A 25,800-nucleotide genomic window follows, 5' to 3' on the forward strand; every position below is an offset into this window, starting at 1 on the left:
CAAAATACCTTTTTCAGCTCCATTTCAGCAAACTTATGGATATATACATACATACACACACACGGAGAGGGGCAAGAGGGGATGAGGAAGAGACAGGGGCTGGGGGGGGCGGACAAAGAGAGATTGCCCACATGTGCAGGAAAGTACACACCATCATTGCCAGACTGGAAGGTCTGAAAAGAGGAAATTATTATACAGGAGTTTAAAAAACATCTCCCACATGATCTTTGTGCAGAGAACAGAACAACAGAAAAATCCTTATCCCAACACAATACAGTTAGTTTCTCAAATATGAGTGGGTAGCTGATGGAGGAGTTGGGTTTGTGATCCCTTTGGGGCAGGCTAAGAGCCAAACAGAAGATAACAGAGCCAGATGTGTCCTGTGGGTTGACTGCTAGGAATGGCACCTCCTCCTTTCTTTTACTTTTTTTAAATTGTTGAGAAAATCCAAGTTTCAGATGGAAGTACTCCTAAAACAATGCATTCTTTGTGAAGGAAGAAATGAGCTGGACACAAGGACTCTTGAAAGCATTGTAAGTAATGGCCAAGCTATAAATCCTGTAGAACAATTAACATTCTGCTTTGGACTGACATGGCTCCTCTAACAAAACACCCAAATAGCTCCAGAAACCAGGCATCTTGTTCCGAACAGTGGTATTGAACCTTGCCAAGTAGCACTTCGTAAATGCAATGTTTTACCTCTTCCCTTCCTCAGCAGCTCTGCAGAAAACACAAGTGCACCACAGCTCTTCCCCACTCAGGTTTATGGGCTGCTTTTTTTTTGGTACATTTCTCAACCAAGTAGGCAAAAGGGCCACCCAGCTACTCCCTTCTTGGATTTCAGCATACCCCAGGAGAAGCTCAGTGATACAGCTGCTTTTCTGCACAGAGACAGCATTTGACATCTCTGGTTTGGTTTCCTCACTAATTTTTGTGTCCATTTCTGTTTTGTCTTCAGAGTTCTGAGTTTGTCCTTAGCACCACTATGACAGCACTTCCAATACTGCCAGGCTAGAAGCTCAGTAAGGCTGTAGCAACTATACTTAAGTTTAAAAGAACTCTGCCAACACCAACCACTAGTACTGCTAGATGCAACCAGAAACACTTATTGGAAGAAAACAGGCATGGTTTCAGAAGTGCAAAAGAAAAATCTATTTTTTTTATTTAAAAAAACCCAAGAAATCTTCATCTGGCTTCCATTTGTTTTTGATGAACTCTGGAAGTTATTCTCCACCTACTCAGTGCTTTGTTTTTCTAGTAATGAGGAAACAGGGGAAAGAAAAAAAAAAAAGTTGTCTTTCCAGATGAGAGATTTTCAAGTCAATCGAATTAAGTTTGTGCTCTAATTTTTGATAAGTTAAGTCTGTGTGCTTGGATTTAGCAAGAAAATGAGTAAGCTGTTTCAGTTCACACATGGAGGTCATCATTATAATCCATTTCTTTATAGAACAAAAGCTGCATTTTCACTGAGATCAGAAACTAAAACATAATCCACAATCAATTTCCCTGGATCAAAAGCAAAAGGGTACATCTTTTGTCTGAGAATTTTTGCTGGGCAGCTACATTATTAATTGATATTCCAGAGAACAGTAACCAACACTAGAATTTCTTGTTAAAATTAAAAGCAACTTCACTTAGCCTTAGAATCTTTTATTCAGTTTACACCACCTACCATTTTTGCTTCATCTGACAGAGCATATAGTCTAATGAAACAGGGAGTTTATCAACATCTAAAATTTTGTTCAGCATTTCCAATTATTTCCTGTTTCATACAGTTAAGGTGAACCTTGTTGATCTTTTAAATTCATTCCAAGCCTTTATTCATGTGGCATGTATTCTTTTGGCAGAGACAAAGGCTGGAATTTTGCAGGATACAAGTGTAATATTGTAACATAAAAGGTTAACCCATGGCAGTCTATCACACTGCACAAGTTAAAAATCAGAGACCCTTGTAGTAGAAAACCAAAGCCGAGACACCTCTTAGCTAAATCTCTTTAAAAGATGAAATATCTCCGCAAAGGTCTGTCCTTGGTGTTCACAGATCATCAATATAAGTTGGAACTTTGTGAATTAACACACAAGGTGCAGGATTTCAATTACTAGAGGGCTGGGAAGCAGGCTGCCAGGCATGTACAACTTACAAAGATTTCAACTGGGCTTTAAATAAGACTATGCATCCTTTTAAAGGATGAGTGCCATGGTTTGCGGCAAAGAGTAACATGGTAAGTTAATTCCTGCTTCATGTTTGGAAGAGTTTGACAACTCTTTTGTCACACCAAAAGAATTTTATCAAGCAACTTCCACAAATAATTCTTGAAGTAAAGACTCTTAAGGTCTAAAGTGTTTTGAGTATGAAACTTAAAAAACACTCATTAGTTCAGATGACTCACACCAGGTTTTACCACTTCTATTTCTGCTGGCTAAGTCAGTTCCTAAATACTGTGTTCTGAGTATGACTTGACTAAAAGCAAACATTCTGTAATATTAATTTAGAATAAATTACTTCTGCAGTCAGCCCTGCCATAAAGCTCATTCACCAAGATGGCCACAGAAAGTGAGTCATAAAAGAGACAAAAAATAAATTTAATTGGGGAGAATATTAACATGAAGCTATTTATTAATTTAATAATTATCTTCAAGACATAAAGATGGAAATGAATAGCTGAAAATATCTAACCTTGGTATGTGAAGAGAGCAATGTATCCGATCTATGCACATGAAGTGGAAAATTATTTCACAACATTTGTCCTAAGCCAACAATAAAGCCCCGGCAATTTTAATTTTGGATGACCACGGTATGGAAAACTGATCTTGACATTAATGACTTTCAAAGACTTAAAGCAAAAATGTTAGCATTTTTCAAAGACTGCAAATATCTAAGGTGTTAGGTGGCTACTCTCCAACTAGGAGCACATCTCTCTTGCTGAACCATCTCCATATTCGTGAACTTAGCATGATTTATCAGCTATCTTAAGTTAGATACAGATAGTACCATTCTGAAACCCTTAAGTTCATAATAAATGCCTTAGCTCTATGCTGCTTTTTTCTCCATATAAGAGCTATTCTATTCGTTGAAAATTCTCTAAGATTTTCACAATGACTCAACAGAACTTGAGCTCCATGAGTATCAGACAAGTCTTCTGTACTCTCCAGGAAAGACCTTCTGCTCACCGTATTTACATCCTTAAACATGCTGGTAAAATGAGACACGTTCTTATGCGTGGCCCACCCCACCCCAGTTGTCCCAGTGCTAAACTGGGCTCAAAACATCATCTCAGAGCAAGTTAAACCCAAACATTTAGATAAAAGATGACTGACATAACTTCTAACGTATTAGAAAGACAGTTCACTCAGAATCATAATCCTGCCTGGTAGCTTCCTACCTTTCCAAGGGTTTGCTGTTTTGCAATTGGATTAAGAGGTGTGTATTTCAACTACACACAGCAGAAGAATAATACAGTGTCAACAGAGGAAAAAAGGACTCTATGCTATTCTGAGTTGTTTTTTCTTTTTTTTTCTTTTTTTTTTTCTTTTACCATTAGTATTTTTCTTTCATTTGGCCTTCTACTTCTGGCTCCTCAGTCTATGAGATTATCATCGGTATAATTAGTACTACATTCCACAGCTCACTTTTCCAGAAATCTAAAAGCTGTGCCCTCAGGGCAGCTGATCTGTGCTGTTATTGACAGAATTTGCAACAGCAAACCAGCATACCATTACAGAAGAAGAAATAACCAAGCATTAAATTGCCCTGAATCAAATGCGAGCTGTCTCTCAATATCAGACACCCATTTCACTGAGTTGTCACTAACTTTCAAATACAGAACTCGGTATACATGCCAAGTGGAACTGAAAACAGCTAAAGCCAGTTTGGTTATGTGTGGGTGTTTGTTTTGTTCTGTTTTGTATTTTACTGATACTCTATATTCCCTGAGGTCCTAGTGAAGTGGAGATCAAGGAATGTATCTAACATCGAAAAAACAGAGAAGTAAGATGGTGCTATTAAGACATAGCAGGAAATGGGATTGGTAACAGAAATAGAATTGGGAAAGGTTTTGGGGAAGCCAAGAGGGTTATAAACCCTCTAGGGAAAAGGAGAAAAATAACAAAGAGTTCCACAGGTAATGAATGTGATACAGGTAAATTGAAACAGATTGAGTGGAAGCAGGACAGATACAACATAAAAAAAATAAAGGAATAATTGATTTCAATTTATCTTCTTTTTTGAAAGTAAAGACTCAAATAACAGAAAACATGAAGAAGATCTACTTCTAGGGATAGGGGGAAGAAAGAAGCATAAGAGCAAAATATCATAAAACCCACACAGTAACTGAAAAACATTTTTGCTGGGTGACATTTCATCTTGACAAAAATAGGAAAAATAAGTATTCAAGAGCATCCAATTAATAACTTGTACCTTCAGGACCAGGCTTAGAGTGATACAGACAAAATAATGTTTGCACTGGAACAGTGATGCACGTTCATTCCCTGTGGTGCCACACATTATCTGTAACAACGCACGTATGCATGCACTTTCAATCAACTTAAGAGAGAGGTTAGAGGATGAGGACTCTTCAGCCAACTTTATAGCCTGGGGGTTAATCAAGCTCACTCACTTCATAAATATTATTTGAGTAAAGATTATGTTTAATTAGTTCTCCTCAGACAATGTGATGTTCCCTAAAAAGAGAAACCTTTCAAAAAGTGATTTTGACTGAGGTCACTTAAAACCCTTTTTTGAATTTACTGATTGATAGCAGCTGAGCCAAATGGACAACTCAGTCTCAGAGAATCCTTAACTCTTGGCTGTTCTTCCCTGACCCAGGGACAAGCACACACACTGCAGGGAACCTCTTCTGCTTGGCACCCTAGAACTAGGCAGAGCCAGAAGGCAAGTGAGCACACATCAGCCAGACAAACATACAGCTCCACAGCCCTTCAGAGATTCAGACACTGCATCTGAACTGAACTTTGCAGTAATTAAACCGAACTGCAACACCTCTCAACCATCTCAGAAGCAAAATCATATATACTTAAGCAGTTCAAAAAAAGCAAGGATAAGAGAAGACAATATTCTAGCCATGACATTTTTTTCCAAGTCAGACGATACAGCAGGAAAACAGCAATCAGATCATCTCGTCTATATCCTTTAACTTAAAGACATAGTTGTCAGAGAAAGTTTCAGACATTACAGGGATATTATTCAGCCTAGTACTGAGCCAGAAAGCCATGGAGATACTGGCTGGAGTAATACTTCAAACTCCAAAATTTGTAGGACCTAAACCAAAAGCTTTTTTGTTAAAATATACTTAAGACTTTGGGGACAATCATTACTTCTGGGGGAAAAAACCAAAATCTGGTAAAAAGCTTAAACAAAGTTGTCTGTAGGAAAACAAATGAACAACACCCCCCCCCCCCCCCCAAACCACACAAACATTTAAAAAAAGAAGCTAAGGATTTTCTAAGAAAATGAAAAGCAAACCAGCAAAAGACTGTTCAACTGTATCAGTGAAAATAAAAAAAGAACAAAGGTGTGTAAACAAACTGTGAATACAACAACACTGGAAAGTGGAAATTGGGAAGAACAGTGTTAAAGAATAAACTAACAATTTAACCACCAGAACAATAAGGTTCTAGTACAACCCTTATAAAATTGGTGGTGTATTGCATTTGTGAGGCAGGATTTTGGCAGCAGGGGAGGGGGCTACAGGGGTGGCTCCTGTGAGAAGCTGCTGGAAGCTTCCCTGGCTCCAAGTCAGACCCGCCTCTGGCCAAGGCCCAGCACCAAGAACCAGCCCATCAGCGATGGTGGTAGCACCTCTTGGGAGAACAGTTTTCAGAAGGGGAACCTGCAGTGAGTAGTGGGATTGGAATGTGAGAGGAACACCTCTGCAGACACCGAGGTCAGTGAAGAAGGAGGGAGAGGAGGTGGATGCCCCTGCAGCCCGTGGTGAGACGGCAGGCTGTGTCCCCCCAGCCCATGGAGGGAAGCGGGGGAGCAGATGCCCACCTGCAGCCCGGGGAGGAGCCCACGCCGGAGCAGGGGATGACCCTGAAGATGGCCGTGACTCCATGGGAAAGCTGCACTGGAGCAGTCCGTGACTGAAGGACTGCACACCATGGAAGGAATCCATGCCGAAGCAGCTTGTGAAGAACTGCAGCCTATGGGAAGGACCTACGTCAGAGAAGTTCATGGAGAACTGTCTCCTGTGGGAGGGACCCCACGGTGGAGCAGGGGACGAGTGAGGAGTCCTCCCCCTGAGGAGGAAGGAGCGGCAGAGACAAGGTGTGGGGAGCTGACCCCAACCCCCATTCCCTATCCCCCCAGGGAGTGGAGTTGACCTGGGAAGGAGGGAGGGGTGGGGGGAAGGTGTTTTAAGATTTGGTTTTACTTCTCATTATCCTGCTCTGATTTGATTGGTAACAAATTAAACCGATTTTGTTTTTTCCCCAAAGTTGAGTCTGTTGTTTGCCCGTGACCATAACTGGTGAGTGATCCCTCCCTGTCCTTCTGTCTACTCACAAGCTTTTCATTATATTTTCCCCTTCCCATTCCACTGGCAGCAGGGAAGGGGTGGGGGGGTGGAAAGGAGTGAACAAGCAGCCTCATGGTGCTTTATTGCCAGCCGGGCTTAAACCACAATAGGTGGGAACCACAGAAAAAAATCATTTTAAGAAAGACCTTAAGAAGTTCAGAAAGAAAGGTATTACATGGTTTACAAATCCAGTCACGTAGACTGAACCAGTCCCAAACCCTGTATTTCTACAGATCTTCCTATTACTACAGAAATATTCTGGAAAAGAAGAAGAAAAAAGCCAGTAAGAAAACAAGGCCCCTGAGAAAGCAGTAAGAACAGTGCATTTGTGCCAGAAAATGAAGAGACAGCTTGTACCAGAAACTGTTCCTAAACACATAGCGCCATACTGGAAGGGCTGGCAACCACTGACATAAGGTTTTTATATCAAAACGTAGCCTAATCTAGGACTCATCTCTAAAGAATCAATAAAGGAAGACCACCAATGCCTGGCCAGACTCATGTCTAACTTTTGCAGTTTCTATTGCCACTGACAACTCCATGGATTATTTCGGTTCCTGCAATTCACTGCACGGTTGCTTGACAGAAAACTAAAAAACAGAGGAGCAACACAAGCACATCAGCAACAGAACTTTGCTCCAAGTCTACTGGTGGTAAATAGGCAGGGAGATACGCGAAGCGGATGAAAACCCTGTGTCCCTAACACTTATGGTCATGGCCAGCATCAGCTGTCAACCTTTATCCTTTTTCCTCCCCAGTGGCAACAGCAACAGTTTGCCTCTGAAACAGTCTGTCTCCTCCATGCCCCCGTCTAGTTTCCTCTTTCCTTACTTCCCTAAAGTAACAGTACAACCCTACCTGGCCTCTTTGTCCACCTCACGCTGTCAAAGCACAGCAGAACTGTGATGGAACATAGAACACTTTTCTTCAGGAAAAAAAGAAGAGTCAGTAAAAAGCTTTGTGCACAGAGAAAAGAGTCCAGGGCTGCGTGGGAAGCAGAGAAAGAGGCTGCATGCAACTAGAGCTATGAAGAGAAAGCAGAGTCCACAGGAAAGAGGGAACAAAGAAAAGCTGCTTCCTGTTCCTCTAGCTGACCTACCTTCAGCTGAAGATTCCCTTTCTCCAAAAAGAAAACTTTTGGCTCAGAACCTTTAAAATCTGTTCCTATCATCAGGACTGAACAGAAAAACACATGTATTTTCTTGAAACAATTATTCTCATGTCACCATCACCAACACTTAGCTAGACACTGTACCATCAGAGTTCTTTGAATGTCAGCAAGTCCTCCGCTATTCAATTTCTTTGGCCACAAAACGTACCCAAAACTTGGTCTTCCACAGGGCTGTATTTATTGCCATAACCCTTACTGCAATGAGGCACTTACCTGTGGGAAGTCCTTTTCCCCTCAGCCGCTCCCGAATAGCCTGGCTCCTGTCTGGCTGCAGTTTTCTCTCCCCATTGCAAGAAAGCTGATCCACCTGCAAGACAGGCAGTAATGCAAAGTCAAATATTGAAAGAGCACCCATTAGTATGAAACAAGTGTCTGTTACATAAATGCACAATGTAAGTCATTGCCAAACAGTTAAGTTCAAGTTCAGAGTGGAAGTTTAAACTTTTTTGATAAAACAGATTCATCAGTGAGGCCATCTCCTGGAATTAACTCTGTCTGAATAATCTATGCATTATTTTTACTACACATTCGGTCTACTTTTTTTCCACTAAATCTAAATTAAGTTCACAAGCATATAACTTAAATACATTCTACCCCTACAGCAAACAAGATACAGTAACACTTGAAAACCATGTTCTGTGGTTGCAACATGACTGGAACTTGTGATTGGCATGATGAGTTTTCTGTGTAACAAAACTGTCTTGTACCTCATAGTTTTAGGCTGATACCTCACCCAACTTACTACATGTGTAAAATCTCATGCATTTGTGAGACGTCTCTTCTTTAGCCCCCCAGGCACATTCCTTTCATGTGTCAGGCTTAACTACTCCCATTAAATTTTAACTTTTTTTTTTTTTTTTAATTGCTACTTCCCTAAAAACAAATACAATTATTTCGCATGTACAGTCATTCAAAGAAGAGTTTATGTACTACAACAAAGAATCTTTAGTGATATCTTTTGCTACGGTGAGAATTGGCATAACTTGGACAGTGGCTTAGCTGGGAGGTGGGAAAGAGAAATCAAGCAGCCTTCTATCCATCACAGCTGCAATGCAACTCAATTAACATTAAATAGATTGAATCAGTTCTGTGCCATATCGCCCTTTACAAAGGATATTAACATGGAAAGTGAAAACATTCAAACAGGACCTCTCAGCTGTGCTTCATAGACCACCAAATGACCTCTCTAGCCTTTGATAAGGCCAATCAAGATTGGATGCATGCTGATCTTGGAATAGCAAGTTGTACTACAGTTCTGAAAAAAGCAATTTTATGTGCTTATTAACTTAAAAATTCCAGCACACATACAGAGCACTAAACATTAAAAACAGCAGGGATGGCTAGCTAAGCTACATGACAACACAGCGGCACAGCAATGTCATCATTGCTCTGTTAACACTCAGTTCTATCTGGCAATATTGTTCTTGTCTTCTTGCAAAGCCAACACACATTATGAATTAGGTTAAAAAGGTTACTGGCAGAGGAAATCTAGAAGATTAGCAAAACTTCAGCACTGGATAACTGCCAGTAGTCCCACTCCTTCATTATGAACATGATATAGCAGACAGGAACACACTTGCTGGATTCAGCTCTCCGCTGGATTTCAGTATATGCATTTGGGACCACTGTTGCTGTCTTTGGCAGGCTGGTCTAGATTAGTCTGCCACACTAACCTCAGACTCCCTCTGAAAGCCTGCTGACAAGAACAAGATGAGGAAAAGCAGAAAAATTGGTAAGCAAAAAGGGCCATTAAGAACTTGGAGACTAATGACTCGCTCTCAACAGTGGTTGTTTCTATAGCTTGTGGCCCAATTTAAGGTTTGGATCTTTATTTTAATATTTTAATTTATTTCATTGAATCACAGACTAGCTTCACTCAGCAAGTACACAAGACTTCAGACATTACAACAAGGAGCACCAGACTGGCAGACATAGCCTCACAGACTATACAATGCTTTGTGAAGCTTAGGCTCAACATTATTTCTGGAGGCCTGTCATAATCAGCTGCTGCCACATACTAGACAAATGCTGGGACCTCTCACCTTGTACAAGTACTTCCAAACCAGATTTATGAACAAACTATCTAACAATTAGATCATAACATTATTTTTTTTTAAAGAAATCATTATTAAGTCAAACATTTTTCTTGCAAGTACAGTGCTGTCTTGCCAGACACCAATTTTTACATTGGCATAACCCCTATGAGATTAAAAAAAGGAGTTTCAATGATATAAAACCAGATAAAATTCAGGACCATCATAGGATATTATTCCAGCAATAATAAACTGCTCATCATTTATCATAATTGTAAACAGAACACAAGGAAAGCAAGTATTGGCCAGAGAACAATCTAACAATATTGACAATTTACGGCCTTCCTTTCTACTCAGAGTCTTGAAATTATTTAACTATTCTGAAGTTATATTGTAATGGTTTAGGTGAAGGGAGGTTGCCTGTCAGGAATAGTAACTTTGCAAGATGAGTTCATATAGTTTCCTTCACTCCTGAAAAGAGTTCAATGCATTTGTCATCATTAGACAATAACATCCTCCACAACTATCATATCCAAGAGCTGAGCAGAAGTGCAAGAGAATTGGCACACCATCTAAAAAGTCCCTCTTCCTGTTAATAAGCAACTCCCAAAAAGTCAAGCATAGCTTTAAAAAAGAAAATCCACAGCAATAATTTTTTAAGCATTTCAAGTAGCAATAAGTCTAAGGCTTGCCCCAGAGTTCATCATCTTTTTTGCTCTCCCATTTTTCCCCACTTTTCTTTCAATGAAGACAAACAGTTCACAAAATCAAATTCCTCAGAATCAACATTCATGAATGCATATTACAGGAGGAATAATCAAGTGCACAAACTGTTACAAGGGGAGAGAAGCAATTCTCTCCTTTCAACACTCATCCTTATCAAAATTGCAACATAGTAAAATAAGAGGAAGAATGACTGCAGAGTGACTCTGAATTAGCACCTTTGCTCTCTTCCTGCTCATCTCTATTATTCCTCAAATGCTGACACAGACTTACCCCAGACAGGCTTCCCAGAACCAGTCTGACCAATTGTTTCACATATGAAAAAGAAGGGGCACAGTTACTGTTCCTTATGTGGGCACTGCAAGCATCCAGAACAGTCCGTACAGATACACGGGCATAAATGACATCTTCGCACATGCCGAGAAGTATGCTGTTGAGATGATCTCCAAGTTTGATAGGCTAGTGACAAACAAAACCAGGAGGGATAGGAAAAGCAGTTTTAATAGTGACTTGTGGTACTCACAGAGACAAAAGACATTCAACACAGTAAAGTAACTTTTCACGAGACTTGTTGCCTACATTATCTGAGTGCCAATTTGAAAGTCACCATCTAGGTGGTGAAAAAATAGCAGTTGTAGATCAGGGGACAGGCATTCAGCATCTAGATTCGATTCCTACTCTACAACAATCTGGTCCAAGCAAGCTGCCTGAACTGTAAGGTCAGGACACCAACGCCTTCCTTTCTCAAGGGCTTAATGACTATAGAAAAGGTTCAGAGGAAGTTTTCTTTGTTGTTGCCAGTCACAAGCATAAAATTCAATCCTCATTACAATCATATTGTAACCCTCTCTGTTATGCTCATTTTCTACAGTTCCTCACCTCACCAATATTTTGCAGCAGCTGCATTAGCATTTCCAAAGACCAGTGACATCATCAAATAATATCAAGAAAAAAGTAAGGAATAAAACAACAAAGCCATTGGTTAAGGAACCAGAGCTTCATAGTTGCAGGACAACACCCATACAGTTACGAACCATCTAGATTTAATTCTCCTCTACCCATTCAGTAAATCCAGCACACTGTATGTGGAATATCACTCCTCAGGGTATGCAATAGTCAGTGATAACACTTGTTCTCAGACACCGCAGGCACTTGGGACTTGAGCTTTCTGATCTGCAACTCTCCCAAAGTGGGTGGTTACCCACAAAGTACAAGCATTGTCATGCTTTTTGCATCACAGAGCACTTCAAACCATTACAATCTTCCAATCTTCCCTGTATTAGTACTCTTAAACTGTACCATTAAAAAAAAGTATTCTGGACCACCCTGATTTAATTAACATAGGCTTTTCCCACCTATCTGTTTAGCACTTCTAACTAATCATAAAAATGAGTCTTGTATTCAACCACACTCCCAGCAGAGAAGCAGCTCATTAACCAACATAGGCAGGCAAATACGGAAAAAAAAATTTTAAATGGAAAATCTGCACATGCAAATTAACACTTAGAAGTAATGCCATACATAGACTGTCCTTTTCCCTCCACTAACTCCACAGGGCAGAAGCACTGCATGAGAACATCCCAAAGGTAAATTCAAGGCTTCTGCTCCCCTTTCTTTCCAGGCATACCTCACCACACTGTCTTTGGAAAAATATTGTTGTATCAAAAGGTAGAGCACTCCTTCCCACTGCATTACTGTGAAACTTTTGCTTCAATCTAATACCAAAGGAAGAAACAAAGAAAAAGGGGACTGAAATTCATGCCTACTTTCTGCTCAACACCTACTTCTACCTACCTTAAGTCACTCTCTCACTACTGCTGAATACTGTTCCTTTCATGTCCTACAAGACAGGAGATCAAAGAAAGGGGATAGCTGTCTAAGAAAATACTGGGGCTTTTGGGACAGGCACAGTAGGTATTACAAATAAGTATCCCTAAAATAGTCATAGCTTCAAATTTTCTGACTTTTGCATTCAGGCAGCTACTTCCAAATCAGTATAACTGAGAACCCAACTACCACTCTGTTAAAGAAAACATTAGTAACTGAACACTTAAAATTGCCAAAAAGCCTTTCAAAATTTCCTTCCTTAGCCTTGCACCTAACACCAACTAGTAGGACTGAACCCAAAAATGAAACAGAAATAGCTTATCTCCTTGAGCTGCACAATGCTCTGCCAAATCCCACAATTCCAAGTCCATCATTAAATGATTTTTTTGATGCATTCCATCTTATTTTCATGCTTTTAGATATTGACTTCTAGAAGTTTAATTGGGGGTGGGGAAGGAGCACCCAGGAAGATGATGAATCACATCACCTTCAGTCAGTTTTGGAAAGACAGTCTAGGAGTTCTGCTGGGTGTGTGAAATAACCCCATTGTGCAATAACACTCGGCTCTAAGCAGTCTATAACTGTGTCTGCATTGACTGACAAGTCAATCAATAGCAAAAGTCTACTCCCTGTTCCAAACAATTCATACCCTTTGTCATTGTGTAATGTAAAGTATCTGTATGGGCCAAGTACAGACTCACAGAAGTTACAGCAGCATAGGGAACAAGTTGCTTTGTTACGAGTAAAGCAACAACGTTATTTAAATATTTGTTTTTATATAAGCCTAAACCAAAACAACTCATTTTCTCCTTTGTCAGCAGCTTAAACTGTTGTCTTTCAGCCTTCGACACTACAGGGTAGACTAGCCCAGATGTATCTTCATGGAAACTAACAGAAATGTAGTATCAGCACCTTCTTTCTGCAAGACAACACTATCACCACCCTCACACACCCCACAGGAAAAAGCTCTTAGGTACAGGGAAGAAATCTTACTCTTCAGTGTATCATTATGACACCCTGCCATGTTAACTCAAATGCAGATACAGTCAAACTATCAAGTCTGAAGTTGCAATATTAAACAAAACCAAATCTAAACTTACCTGACTTTGAGGAACTTCATGGTCAGCTCCCCAAAAGAGTGCCATACCAAGAGAATAAATATGGACCTGTCATAAGACACAAGACATTTGTCAACTCATTGAACAGGACTGGAAACACAAAGCAGAACTTTAAAGTAGAGCAACTAAGTTAACATCAGTTTGCCTATATATATATTCCTGGTATTTAAGCTCAGTTATCTTTCAAATTGTTCTCCTTTGCCATGAGGGTCAGAGAAGCAAATCCTACTGCTACAACACATACTGCATCTAACCAGTGCCTGTCTTCTCCATTCAATTTTAAGCTTTCATCTCACACTGAAGCCAGAAACACATGCAATCCATGCAATCAGCCTGGTGTGAGGTACAGAATGCATGGTTGTGTCCAAGGATCCTTAAAACTTTAGCCTGAAGGCAAGGCAGACCTTAGCAGGACTCAAACAGTGGGCTGCTACTGTCAAGAGATCCCTACGATTGGTATCAAAGGAAAAAAAAGGAATGAACATCAGAGTATCAATGTAAAAGCAGTCACCTTAATCTATTATTGATATTTTAAGATACAAATACATTAATCATTACATGTATAATTAACAATTCATATCAACATTAACGACATTAATATATCTTTAACATATTAAGCCCATCAGGACAGGGAATAAAACCTTAAATACTGCAGAATTAATAGCACAAACACATACTGCCCCTGAAGGTTACTGTGAAAATAAAACAGGTAAGTGCAGAAAAAAAAATAATCAGTCATTCTGGACTGTATAAGTAACATACACTAGTGATGGCTCTATCAAGTTATAAGTAGTATTTGTGCTACTTAAAGCAACAAGTGTATTAAATAATTGTGCAGGCAATGAACAATGATTACAGGGACAGCGATAAATTAGAAGCGATTCAGTTAAGTCAGCCTTTTCACGAACTAAAAGCAAAACATCTTAAGTCCTAAGATCTGTCCAGACTCCGAGATTTTAAAAACTTTGGTGTAAATTGAGGGTACAAAGGTAATGGATGGACTCAACAGAACCTATGAAGTGATAAAAATAATTCTATTCTTCCCATACTAAATAAGTAGAGTTGTTACAAATCATATATCTAGAACTAGGTTAAGGTCTTATAAGAGAATTCATCTCTGTACTGAGGAGTCTCCCAGCCTACTCAAGACAACAAAATATATTCTCAAGGACTCTGAAAAAGGATGATGCATAAAAGTTTTTCTTTTTAGACCAGGTTGCTTGAAAGACACTATACCATTACTGCACTATGCCAGGAATTAACCCCAAAACACAAGTATGATGTATTTTTAGATTTATACCGCAAACCAGAAGTTTCCTTTTTATGTATTCGGAAGAGCAATACACAGCTTTGTGACAGGGTAAGGAAGTAATTACTAAATACACTTAGAAGCGACACGTTATTAAAATTGTTCTTGTAAATTCTATGTGCCTTATTCATATAAAATTGGAATTCAATGTACTCAGAGAAGCACTCCAATCCCAAACTTCTGCCACTTAAAATCTTGTTGGATGGCCTCTGTCTAACACAGCATATAAGTCAGCACAGGACAGAAAGGTTTCCATCAGTAAAAGGTAGTGATACACCAGATACTGCTGACACCTGATTACTCACTGGTACAGTTCAGTCCAGTTGACTGACAAAACACTGAACACAGAGGAACGGGGTCAGCTGGTGTGCATTCAGTCTTGCGAAAGATATTCAGCCAGAGAAAAATACAGAAACAGTATTTTCCTTTGCGTTAAAGCTGGAGCAGAACCATGGAGAATTTCTTTGCAATCATGCTCAGAAGGGAAAATGAGGCGGCAAATTTTGTTGCTAGTGGCATGTTCTGGCAGGACTGCAGCAGTGTTGTACACCCATGCAGATGAAACACAGCTTTATGCTAGATGCAGATGTGTAGCCAGTACTGTATACCTAACAAGGGCTCACCCATCAGCCTCCTCTCCCAGAAAGCAAACACTGGCCACAAAAGTAAGGTGTCTCTGTTCCTTGCAAAGAACAGAATAGGACAGAAGTCACAGACAAGCATCAAGGGTTCTTAGTTAATACCACTGCCCCATTCAGGCAGAAACATTATCTTGCAAATACTGTGAAAATTGTTCTATATCTAATTTATTACCCATTACCCTTTCAACTGAAATAGTAGAAAGTCACTAGAAAGTCTTCCTTACATATCCAGATATACCACAGCTATACAGAAAAAGGTGAACATACTTTCAGGGTAATAAATGCATGCAAAAAAAACTTTTCAGAAAAAAAACCAAACAAAAAACCACGCAAAACCAACCAAACAAAAAATTTGCCCCAAAAAAGCCCTCCAACCTCTCCTGTTCCCCCAAAATGCAAGAACAGCACTTAAAAAGTCTATTATCAAAATTATTGATTCTAATCAGAGAAGCGGACATGGTCCTAAGCCTGTTGGTGTTCAAGAAGCATTTGGACAATGCTCTTAGATATATGATTTAATGTTTGGGTTGCCCTCTGTGGAGTCTGGAGCTGGACTCAGTGATCCTTGCAGGTCCCTTCCAATTCAGGATATTCTATCATTCCATGATTCTAAGCTTCAACATAATGGAAGATATTTCCAAAACAAAGGAGTGCATCATCCTTAACAAAAATATTACTGTACAACCACACAATCAGACCTCTAAACTAAAACACGCTACCCTACTACACCTCAACTTCAAAAATCAGATAAATAGTCATATTGCTGCTCAACTGCTGTTTGACAGTTCCCCTTAGGAATTTCTAACTGCTTATTATAGTTTGACAGCCTTAGGTTGTGTCAGAAAGTCGGGGGGAGGGGGAAGAAATCCCACAACAGTCTGTTTAAAAGATCACCACTGCTTGAGGTTTGTGCAGCATTACATCAAGTTCCTTACGTAAGAGACAATTCCGGCATGAAAACCAGGCAAAAAAAAAATCTATTGATAAATTGTATTATAAAAACCCAAAAATTTTTCTAATTTTAAATGACTAGTAACTCGTGTTTTTGTACAATACTACCTAATAAGCATTCATATTTAAAATACCCTTCTCTCTCTCTAGATGGGGTAATCTTTTGATTTAGAGGCATAACATGCATCTCTTAAAAATGAGAGCATTTATTCAAAAATTCTAGTTCATTTTTGGTTTATGATACTTCTAATATTTTCCACAATATATAAATCAACATAAAATTAATTTCCCAAATTAATCTTTCATTATAATTTTGAATGGTTTGCTTACTCTATTTCCAATAAGCTTGCAGTTACCTCACACTTATTTTGTATTCAAATTGACTGCGTGTCTTAGAATCAAAAGGGTATTCACTATCATTTTTTCTAATATATATCCTTGAATACACTGTTACTTTGTGTTAGCAAGTAAATTCATAATTCAAGAGACAAATGCAACCCTGTCACTGTCTGTTACAAGGCCTTAAGAAACAAGATGCTTTTCTGCCTTCAGCAGCTTTCAGACATAGTCCAATTTCAGAAGAACAACCAAAAAGGAAAACACCAAAGATCTCCAGTAAGTGAATTTGGTAAGCTACAGCAAGTTGTGAAAGAACAAAAAATAAAAAGTTTAAATATGTTAAAAGTTACCACAGTCAGCATGTGCAAAGCAAGATCTAAGAAACATGAAGTCAATGAATATCAAGACAAATAACCAGTATACCATCCAACACACAGTTTAACACAAACATAAAGGGAAACATTCAAAAAAAGAAGGCTGCACACATAAGCTATTTATCAGCCCTACAAACTTAAACTAATAAAGCCATAATAGGACAAAAGTTTTTGTACAAAACTATGGTTCAGGTAGCTTTCTCCCTCCATATAAGCAAGTAAGCAAATAAACTCAAGAGGTTTGATATGTTTGAAGCATTTCGCACAAACGTACTGTACTGTGTTGTTCCCAACTGGGGGATTATAGACCAGTATTACAGATAGTACCGTCTTTTTTTTTTTCTGATGCGTTATCAAAGATTATTTTTACATATAATGGTATATACCTTTGCCATCATGAAAAGACTTCAATTCTTTATACACAATGGTATATTTCTAAGAATTCAACTGAAGGGTCTCACATGAGCGAATGCAGGATGAGTAACTCACAGATCCCATCTTCAGTTTATGGCTGTCCTTTACTGCACCCAGACATGACTACCAGACTGGGAGAACAGCTATGTGATTTATCCACCAGGCTTTAAACTGAGAACAAGAATGGTAGCAGCAAGTTTTCTTCAAATGTTTTTGTACCATCCCAGGCTATCAGAACAGTTAATTTCCCCCCCTGCAGTGTGTGCAAAACACACGCAGAAATCAAGCAGAGTTCAAACACAAAACAGGTTAATGCATCTCAAGCCCAAAGCCTGAAGCTTCAACCTAATGCTAAAGATGAATACCACAAGCTAAAGGGTGTTATTTTGTTTATACATGACTGTATGAGTAATTTGCTTAAAGCCAAAGCTTGTCTATTTCCACATCCAATTGTTTCCCAATGAAAACAGCAACACAATTACTGCAGCCTAGAGTCTCAATTTTGTCATCACCTTCCAGCAAGCAAGGTTATACTGATACCATGAAATAAATTTCACATAATCATAATCGGAGAGGATTAATCAGTGCTGCATATGTGCAGAATGCCAGTATTTGGTCATTGCCTATTGACATGCTCTGTGCTGGAGTTTATAAGCCACAGTGGTCCCTCTGAGTATTTCCTTCCTAAAGATTAAGATAAAGAAACATCATAGCATGGCTTTTAATAGTAACAGTTCTCTATTTATTTCAAAAAGAAAAAAGCACTAGCACAGAACAAAGAAAGCAATCAGCTCTGATGAAGGTCACAAACATGTCATTTCAAAAACTTTTTCTGGCGTTTTTAAAAGCCTGGTTTGTATATTAGCTTCAGAGTTGGCACTAGAGGGAACATAACTGTCTTCAACAGTGTTGTCTCTCTTGAAAGACAATAAACAATTCCAACAGTATGACTACAAAGCTTGGCAGCTGCATCCTACATAACTGATCCCAAATTTGCATTGATGTCAGTGTTATTTTTACTTCTCTATTAAAACTTTCAACCTAGGTTGCTAACTGCTTATAGTCTTGTCATAAATAAAATTATATACATATTTTATTATACCATTAATTTTGACTATACGGCAGGACAAGAAGGATGTCTAAGGGCTTATAACTGAGGAAACAGTGATCTTTGGTAGGTCTTTGCTGATATAGTCCTAAAGAAAACTGACTATATACAAGGTTTAGAAGAAAAAAAGCTGCTAACACAAAATATTCAACACAGAAAAACAAGTTTTAATAGTCCTTGTGCACACAATAGCAATTGACACCAATACCAGTTTCCTCTGGAGTAAGAGCAGGTTGCTGTTCTTCCTGAAGGAAGACTGCCAAATGTCATAATTGTTCCCAGATTACAACACTGGCTGTGGCTAGCTTCCTTTTCTAAGGATTATCAATCCAAAGAAGCCAAGGAGATGGAAATAGAGCTCAGCTTCCTTCTTATTCCCACCTCTAAAAATCTTTGACTAGGCCAAGGGAATGGTTTTCTGGAGACAGCTTTACCATTTGCGATCAATTGTTGTTAAGAAAACATTTGAGAAGCTAGTCATTTTGACTGTGCTTACCAATGATCTGGTGGAGATCACATATGCAAACGTTCACTGCCTGAACATCTACCCTTGGGGAAGAGTTAAAGAAGGAAGTTGGAAAGGAACAATTTTCCACACAACTGAGGAATACTTACATTAACTAAAACAAACTTTTTCTTCTGAGATGAGGGAAGAAATATCCCATTTTTTGAAGCCCTAGACTGCTTGAGTAATTCCTTTACTTACCTCTCAGGTGCGCTTTGCCAAAAAAATTTTAAAAAATTAAAATTGTTGATGTCACTGAAATCTTTCAGAAAAAGAAGGCAAAGTTTTGCTTACTACTAGTTCGATGGTCAGTTATTCTGTGCAGCAATTGCCCAAGTATGGCTGTCAGTAGCACACACATGACAGGAACCTACACACAGATACTTCTTCGTAAGTGCATACAACCATAATCACTATTCCACTTTTACGGACAAAAATAAAGTAGCAGGATCCCTCCACCGCTCACAAAAGAAATTAACAATTACATGTACAGATCAAGAAGCACAGGGAAATAAAAAGGACAGTTTAAAACTATTTTGTGAAGCGATCAACAACAAAAGACAACAGCTGTCTGCCAAGGAAGAGGTACTGTACCTTTTCAACGTCTGACAGAGATGATAGAGAATGGTTCTGCAGAACCTCTGGTGCTGTGAATGCTCGCAGGTCTTGTTGGGAGACATTTTCATCAGTAAATGATACACTGCCAGATGGAAGCAACAGGAGAGACCATGGAGAAATGATGAATCCCAGAGCAGTAGGATCAGCTGTATTTGAAAGGAAATAAAAAACCAAAACCTGAAATTAAAACAAAGTTTTTCGATGCCCTTGCTTGATGTTATTTTATTTGTCCAAAAACACGTTTAATATCAGTCTACATATTATTATTGGAATAGATTCATGCTTCCTTTTCCACGTGTGTTACTTCATAACCACAACCACCACCTCAATTTTAATCACGCTAAGGAGTAACATCTATCTTTTTTTGACTATTCTTTGCTATTATTCATACCAGCAAGCTCAGGAAAAGACTGCTAAAATAGTCACAAGCTCTCCTGTCCTCGGGTTATTTCATTTATGTTACAGTTGACAAGTAAATGATCACATTTTGTAGTGTGTATGTCATTAAGGCTAATTTCTACAATAAGAATGGAGTTAACTGCTACACTAATATAACACTGCTGCAGCAGCAATGATCTGAAGAGAGAAGACAAAGTTAGTAGAGAGACAAAATACTCCTTATTAGACTAGCTGATAGAACCGGACAAAATAGAACAGTTTTGGGGCACAGAAGTCATTTTTAGCCTAAAGGAAAAAAATAAATATTTCAAAAGTGAAAAAGAAAAGAATAATTCTAGGCAGCAGTGGAAGTGGGCAAAGAATAAACCTGAAACTTCAGTAAGATCACCCATTCAAACCCTGTGAATAATACTTGAAAATAGCAAAGCAAGCACTGAAATCGGAGAACCAAAAGTGACAAAGAAGACTTCCTACACCATGAATATGCAATTTGCCAGCTAGGTTTTTGATGTCTGATAATACTGCTGTCAAATTTCTGGCCACAGACCTACTAAAAAAAAAAAAAAAGGGTGGGGGGTTGGATGGGATGGGGGTGAGGTGGGGGATGGATGTGGGGAGAGAAACAGGCTGCTTGTACGGGGGAAGGTGTTAAACCCCCAAATCTACCTTGAAAGTAAAAGTTAATAAGGCAGAAAAAAAGAGACACCATTTCCTTGAGTCAAAATATTTTTTTCTACACCTCAAACAGTAAATCAACTCAATTTCATTGAAGGAGGCATAAGCTTTTATCTAAGTAAAAATAAAATTTAACTTATTTTTCTATAGGCAAACATGCAGTTGCTGTTTTCTGCTACATGATTTATCAAAGATCTAAGAAAAGTTGCATTTGAATGATGAGTCTTTCCCTCTACACAGTAAGCAACAACAGCCGCATAATAATTTCCTCCTTCAGCTCTGCCACTAACAACATTTTCCACTGTCCTATCAGCTCAGGATGTTCCTACAGTGCTGGTTCCTAGCCTGTTCAATTATCTTGTAATCTAGAATATTTCTAATCTCCTAGCAAATGTATTAAATTACTGCTTGCAGGTATCAGATGTAAAAGGATCTACCAAATAAGTCCTTCAATTTCTTCAACACCCCTTCCTCCAAAAGAAGCTAAGAAATTGCTTTTAGGCTTTCTACATTCTGTGATACCAAAGCTAAACTGTACTAATAACTTGATAGTACAATTATCCACAAAAACATTCCCAACTTTTAGATCCCGAAGCTCAGAAAGTTTCCCTTCCTGCCAACGTGTGCAAGAGATATCATTCAGTAAAGAACTCCATAATTCATTTTTCACTCTAAGACTAACACACACGTTTTTCTAACAGACCTTAAATTGCTATGCAGAATTTTGCTTTAAAAAAGAAGAGACTCCACTGAGGGCAACAAACATTCTAGAAATTGAAAGATGCTACAGTCTACTTCAAGTAGTTATTTCAAGTTGTTTAATCACCTGAGAACCAAAGCAGTTTGTTACAGTTTTTCTAATGGATTTTAAAACGCCAGCAAGTTTTGCTGAAAGCCAGTGTGACAAGCTTAGGATTCACAGTGCAGAACTGTCTTCCCTCTGCTCTGCTTTTTATGACATACAAGAGAGTCTCAGTCTTCTTGCCTCAGGGGAGTGTATTTCATTGCTCTGGCTTTCCTGCCTGGATCCAAAAGAAGTAAGTAATTGATAGATTGTATCTCTGATCATGTAGGCTAAACCAATTCAAGCTCTCACACAGAATTTCTGAGCTCTCCACTGAAACCAGAGGTCTTTGTCACACACACACAAAACAAAAAGTCCCAAAACACCCTAAAAATATCCAATATAAAACCATACATTATATCTCTCTCATAGATAGAAGACAATATCTCAGGGGGTTTTCCTATCTTATTTCAGTAAGTAAAATCACAAGGGACAAAGCAATATATGTTACTTAAACCTAACAATGTCAATATAAGCTAGACTAAATAAAACACACAGCTCAACTAAAGCTGTACAAGTATCCGTTTCTAGACTTCCTCCAGTGTGACTTCAAATACTTCCAAATACTTAATTTATCAAGGTGTTATAAAAAATAAAATCCAACCAACAACCAACAAATTGCATTTGCTGAACTACTTGAACAACATCGTATAAATTTGGTCAAGAGAAGAAATTCTAAATTTCATGCAGACAGTAATTACCAATCCTTACACCGCAGTACACATTTTCCCTCTTCCCCACAGCTATCCAATTGAGTCCTAGCTCCAAAAGATTTAAGCCTGGAATCACTCTCTTTAATGGCCACAACAAAATATCTGCTTGATATAGCAGTAAAAATAATGAATCATGTCCAAGATCATGGTTTCACCACAGTGTATAGCAAGACACTTGGCATGAAGCAAATCACATTACCTCTACAGACACCTTCTCTTAGCATGGCCAACTTCAAAACCGGAGTTTAGAAATATCTCATATTGTAAAAAAGCCATCAAAAACGTAGATTTAAAAATAATGTGAGCTGAAGAAAACTCCCCCAGCAAGAACTTTAAACACCATGTATAGTGAAAGTAGTGAAGATTTACTTCAATCAATTAAATTAAATAAAATTTTAATTAAGAATAAAAAAACCCATTATCTGTTCCTCCCAGTTCCAAGAGATGACATTTTGTACTATACCTCTAACCTTACTTCCTCTGAAATAAAATAGAACTGGTGTTCACTGTTGTGGCAGTAAGTTCAGACGATAAACAAAAGAAATGTAGAGATGGAAAGACCCTTCCTATTATACATATGTAAGAAAATATTACCTTATATAGCAAAACATTTTTAGAAAGATGACCCTAGTTGGCCAACAACTTCCAAAAATTAACCCTGCAGGTAATGACTGGGGTTTTTTTACTAGTTCTGTGTGTATGCACCACTGATATAAAAAAATTAACTTTTTAAAATATTACAAGATTTCTGCTTACAAGTGCCAACTCGGGAACCTTAAGTAATGTGGAGGCTTTATCCTTAACTTAACATTTTGTATGACAAAGATTTTAAATACATATGAACTCTTCATATTCTGAAACATACTACAGAAACAAGAGTTAATGAGACAGAAACATGATTTAGTTTTAAGAACAAGTAAAAAGACAAAAAAAAAAAAACCAAAAAAAACCACCAAACCAAAACTAAACAAAAGCAAAACAAAGAATAAAACAAACAAAAAAAAACCCCAAACACATTTAGTCTGAGGTCTTCCCAATATTGTTTTAAACAAACTTTGGAGCATGCATTTGTCCCCTGCAGATGTAAAGGCTGAATTTATCGATTCATGTAAAATACTTCCATCCACACTCAACAATCTTCATGATCTGAAACAACGTACAATAAACGTGGTTAATTATAAGTTTAGAAAAAGGGCTGATTTTGCCAAGCTTGTTTTGTTGACATTTTCTTAGCTTCCTCTTCTAGTAGCTTTTAACTAATACAGCAGATCATACTGCCTACATCACAACTTCGGGAATCTAATCGACTGTTACAAAGGATGAGAATTAAATAAGTCATTCTCCATTTCCTTCCTTGAGGCATGCATCATAAACCAAAATAACTGTCTCAAAGCTCCTACTATGCAGATTTAACCTAAGAAAAATATTTTTAAGTAACTCTTCTCTTACCCTTTCACATGTTTGGGAAAAACAATGCAATGCAAACAAAACATTGCATTTGATGCAATGCATCAAATAGGGACCATAGGAAAACAACAGAAACTAGTTTCCAGTCATAATATTCATGTCATGTTCTGTTTACACTTTCAGAAGAAAACAGTAAGGGAAACATACTCCCCAAAATACAAGGGGAAATGACAAAAAAAAGAGATTCAACCCCTGTTTTCTAAAAGCACTGGAATAAAGGATATGGCTCCCAGACAATCTTCTATCAGTAAGCTTTCAACTGCGCTAGAGCTGCCCGCCTTCTGAGTTAACTCCAGAACTATGCAACCTAGTAACAAAACACTTGCAGAGCACAGTTTATCAAGCACTGCCAAGACAGGGATAAATAGTGTGGTCTGTCTTAAATTGAGTGTACTGGTTTTAAATGCAATAAAACCTGAAATAATCTTCAGTTACATAGCCCTGGCCAAACAAATGAAAGACTTAAAACAGTCCTTTACATGGTTTAACAGGATACAAGCATCCAAAGATGAAAAAACCCCACCACATTATAAAAGACAGTAAGTTCATTTAAAATGGATCCATTTTACGATATTGATGGCAGGTAATTTTGAATTCCCAAACTACATACACGATTCAAGCTCCTTCAGATTTGTTTTCTCCTACTCTCTCTTAGGCTGCAGCCATTAGCAAAAAAACCAGTCAGAAGTGATGTATGTTTCAGCTCTTTCAGGACACAAAAATAATACCTTAAAAAAAAAAGCACAGAACAACCCAAAAACATACACAAAGTTTTCAACACTCGTCTCATCTTTCTCTTTGCTTCGGTCTATAGCTCCCCCTGCAAGAATCAAGATTTCTCCCAGCACAAAGGAACCTGAAGATTTTTATGCTTAGGCCAGGTTGCAGGCAGGCAAACCACCGATGCATCTCTAGACAGGCCAGGATTATGCCAGCACAAGGGACCACTTACACTCTAAGTCCTATACTCCTTTGAGCCGGTGCAGCCTGTCCCTGCAATCCTGGTGTGCGGGGGAAGCTCCTTCTCCCTTGGGCACAAAGGGATGGGACTGAGCAGAGAGCTCTGGTGTGACACTGAGCCACTTGGAAACCAGCAACACAGTGAGAAACACCGAGAGACTAACTGAAATTTACTCTTTCCTGAGAATACTGGAGCAAGGGTGAATAATCAGTTTCTGAGGTCACCGACGTTGTTCCGCAGATGCTCCCCAGTCAGCATAACACCACACTACACTTTATTGTTACCTTGACCACATCCAGCAGAGAGGTCTGGAAAGAGATCGAGTAGTAACCAAGCCTCACTTGGGGACAGGAGAATTTATAAAAAAGAAGAAAAAAATATCACTGAAACCCACAAAAGCTTGATCTCTTTCCTTCTCAGCAACCAAAAGATCAAATGTTACCAGAAAGTGAAAAAAATTGTTCCTCAGCAGTTATTGGTAAAGGGAAAAAACAATCATTTAACACCTGCCAGCAAGGAGTGGCTGGAAAATGAGGATTTATTTTTTCCCCCCTCCTATTGCATTTTCCCTCTTGTCAACCAAAACAATCCACTTCCCCCTGCATCCCAACTAGGTCTACAACTACTTGGTACCCACCGCTAGTCCTATCAACACTTTTCACACTTCGCCTTCCTTCTTTTCGTTATACTTACCCAAGCTAAGCAGATGCAATAGAATGACTGTCAACAAGATTTACAGGTCCCCCAAAACCACAATTGTCATTCTTCACATCCACTTTCAGATGATGTAACTTTTCTTTATGTAAATAATGTCCCATATACAAATTTGCAAGACAGTCAATTTGTAAAGTGTTTTTTTCTTTGCTCCACCTGCCTTTCCATTATCAGACTCATATTTTTCCCCTTCTCTTCCCCCTCCCTTTAAACATGTCTTGAAACATCATAAGGTCCAACTATTTTCAGAATCTACAATACACACTTTAGCATAGGAGTGGCCTAAGTGACATATGAAGTCTTTCCCACTTTCAAGTTTTGATAAATCTTTTCCAGTTAAACCTACCAAATTAGAGGGAC

General features: G+C 38.5%; 2 protein-coding genes across 3 annotated transcripts in view; both read right to left on the reverse strand.

Moving 5' to 3' along the window:
* The window catches only part of PTPN13 (protein tyrosine phosphatase non-receptor type 13), a 127,110-nt gene that overhangs the window by 70,248 nt on the left and 31,062 nt on the right, over positions 1-25,800 (reverse strand). Inside the window, exons 3-6 of the mRNA XM_049815289.1 lie at positions 19,644-19,813; positions 13,391-13,456; positions 10,737-10,922; positions 7,921-8,014 (exon numbers count right to left, since the gene is read on the reverse strand). Of these exons, the coding sequence (XP_049671246.1) occupies positions 7,921-8,014; positions 10,737-10,922; positions 13,391-13,456; positions 19,644-19,813 (516 nt within the window). The remainder of the gene's footprint in view (positions 1-7,920; positions 8,015-10,736; positions 10,923-13,390; positions 13,457-19,643; positions 19,814-25,800) is intronic.
* Positions 1-25,800, reverse strand: part of MAPK10 (mitogen-activated protein kinase 10) — a 315,557-nt gene that overhangs the window by 54,707 nt on the left and 235,050 nt on the right. The gene's annotated exons all lie outside the window — the stretch shown is intronic.

This window comes from Accipiter gentilis, chromosome 12, assembly GCF_929443795.1.
Source record: "Accipiter gentilis chromosome 12, bAccGen1.1, whole genome shotgun sequence".
In the NCBI taxonomy this organism is placed as follows: Eukaryota; Metazoa; Chordata; class Aves; order Accipitriformes; family Accipitridae; genus Astur; species Astur gentilis.